This window comes from Olea europaea, chromosome 18 (genome assembly GCF_002742605.1).
Source record: "Olea europaea var. sylvestris chromosome 18, O_europaea_v1, whole genome shotgun sequence".
Taxonomy (NCBI): domain Eukaryota; kingdom Viridiplantae; phylum Streptophyta; class Magnoliopsida; order Lamiales; family Oleaceae; genus Olea; species Olea europaea.
This window is the reverse complement of record NC_036254.1, coordinates 30,293,785-30,296,172: the sequence shown is the minus strand read 5'-3', so window position 1 is coordinate 30,296,172 and position 2,388 is coordinate 30,293,785. Positions and strand designations below refer to the sequence as shown.

The window sequence follows — 2,388 nt, the reverse complement described above, 5'->3', positions numbered from 1 at the left end:
AAAAACCCCCCAGAGTCAATGCATGACCTATTGAAAAAGAGAGATAAGTATGTCGATGCAGAGGAAACGGAGAAAGTGACCAAAAATCTCAGGGACGGATGGGAAACGGAAGCACATAAGCGAAAAGCGTATGATGAGTGAAGGCACACTGATAAGAATAAGCCGAAGAATGAACGTATGAACAAGGGTTATGCCCAAGACTGATCGGTCAAGCAGAAGCGAGAGGAGGCCAAGGCACCCACCCCTTTGAACATCCCACGTACGAAGTTATTAATGGAGATACAGCACATGAAAGAGCTCGAATGGCCTAAACCGATACTAACTTCCTCCAACAAGAGAAATCAAAGAAAGTATTACCATTTTCACAAAGATCACAGACACGATACAGAAGAATGTCTACAATTGAAGGAAGAAATCGAGCGCCTGCTAAGGCGGGGACTATTGGCCAAGTATGTAAAAAACGACAGGGGCAGACAAAGGCTCAAAGGGATACCCCCACCAAGGTCAAGAGTGATAAACATGATCATTGGGGGAGTAGCATCGGGTGGCGACTCGAATTCAGCTAGGAAGAGCTATGCGCGTTCTGCAGGGGTCTGCTCTATCCAAAAAAGGCAAGGTTCAACCAGAGCATTACTTTCGACGAAGAGGACTTGATCGGTATAACGCATCCCCACGATGATACCTCAGTGATAATGGGCGATATAGCTGATTTTGACGTAAAGAGGGTCCTTGTCGATGGAGGAAGTGCAGCAAATGTCCTCACTTGGGATGCCTTCTTGGGTCTAAAAATTCCCCCAGAAAAGTTGAAGATAGTGATTACCCCTCTATAAGGCTTTGGAGGGGCAACAGTGATATCGAAGGGAACTGTAGAGCTCCCAGTTACGCTAGGCACATACCCAGCGACAGTGGTGATTGTGACTAATTTCTTGGTTGTCAAGACCCCCATGGCCTACAACACCATCTACGGCTGGCCATTGCTAAACGTAGCTAGCGCTGTATCATCGACCTACCATCAAATTATGAAGTTCCCAACTAGCAGAGGAGTCAGGAGCATGCGAGGGTACCAGCACGCATCAAGGAAATGTTATGTCGATAGTATACAGGCCAAAGGCTCACCACCAATCATGATGCTGGATGTGGAACTCCCAAGGGGACGAATCGAGCCGTTCGATATGATTGAAAAAATCTTTATAGCCGAGGGACGGGAGTTTAGTATCAGAACAAGTTTGGAATCCGAAAAGAAGGAAAAATTGTCCAAGTGTCTAGCCGGTAACTTGGACATGTTCGCTTGGGGCCTGGAGGACATCCCAGGGATTAGCCCGGCCGTCATGTAGTATCGCCTCGATGTCCTACGGAGGGCTAAGCCAGTGAAGCAGAAAAAAAAAAAAGAAATCTTGCCCCAGAGAAGCAGGTCACAACCAGAGCAGAAGTAGAAAAATTGCTATAGGTGGGTTTCATTCGAGAGGTGTAATACCCCGAGTGGTTGGTAAACATCGTACTTGTGAGGAAGTTAAACGAAAAATGGCGCATGTGTGTAGATTATACTGGGTTGAACAAGGTATGCCCAAAAGACTCATACCTGCTCCCCAGGATAGATCACCTGGTAGACGCTACATCGGGTCATGAAAGGCTCGACTTTCTAGATACATTTTCCGGATATCATCAGATTTCAATGGCTGAGTCCGACCAAGAGAAGACATCATTTATCACAGACTTTGGCACGTACTGTTACACGGCCATACCTCTCGATTTGAAAAATGCCAGGGCGACTTATCAGAGGATGGTGAACAAAGTCTTTCACGGTTTGATCGGAGATGTTGTAGAGGCTTATGTTGACAATATGGTGGTCAAGAGCGCCAAGGCTAATGACCATGTGGCCTGTTTGCAAAGAATTTTTGACGTTGCCCGACAAAATAAATTAAGGTTCAATCCAGAAAAGTGTGTTTTTGGTACTGCAGGAGGAAAATTCCTAGGCTTCATGATCACGCAAAGAGGCATCAAAGTGAACCCGGACAAAATTCAGGCAATCCTAGAAATGAAAAGCCCTACTAGTAGGAAGGAGGTCCAGAGCCTAATAGAGCAGGTAGTCGCTCTAAATTGTTTCATGAGCTGGGCGACGGACAAATGCTACCACTTTTTCATGGCTACAGGGAGTTCCTCCAACTTCGTGTGGACCCGGAAATGTGAAGAGTCACTTAAGAGCTTGAAGCAGTCATTATAGGAGCCCCCGATCTTGACCAGCCCATGCCCCGGGGACGTGTTGTGTCTCTACTTGGCAGTCTCACCAAGGGCAGTCAGCGCGGTGCTAGTGAAAGAGTTCGCAAAGGCACAAAAACTGGTCTATTATGTGAGCCAAGTATTGAGGGGCGTAGAGGTAGGATATAGGCT

The 2,388-nt window shown here is 46.7% G+C and overlaps 1 protein-coding gene across 1 annotated transcript; it reads left to right on the top strand.

Moving 5' to 3' along the window:
* Window positions 1–273: 273 nt before the first annotated feature.
* LOC111366995 lies at window positions 274–654 on the top strand. The gene has a single exon (XM_022987672.1). The coding sequence runs from the start codon at window positions 274–276 to the stop codon at window positions 652–654; it is 381 nt and encodes a 126-aa protein (XP_022843440.1).
* Window positions 655–2,388: the final 1,734 nt, after the last annotated feature.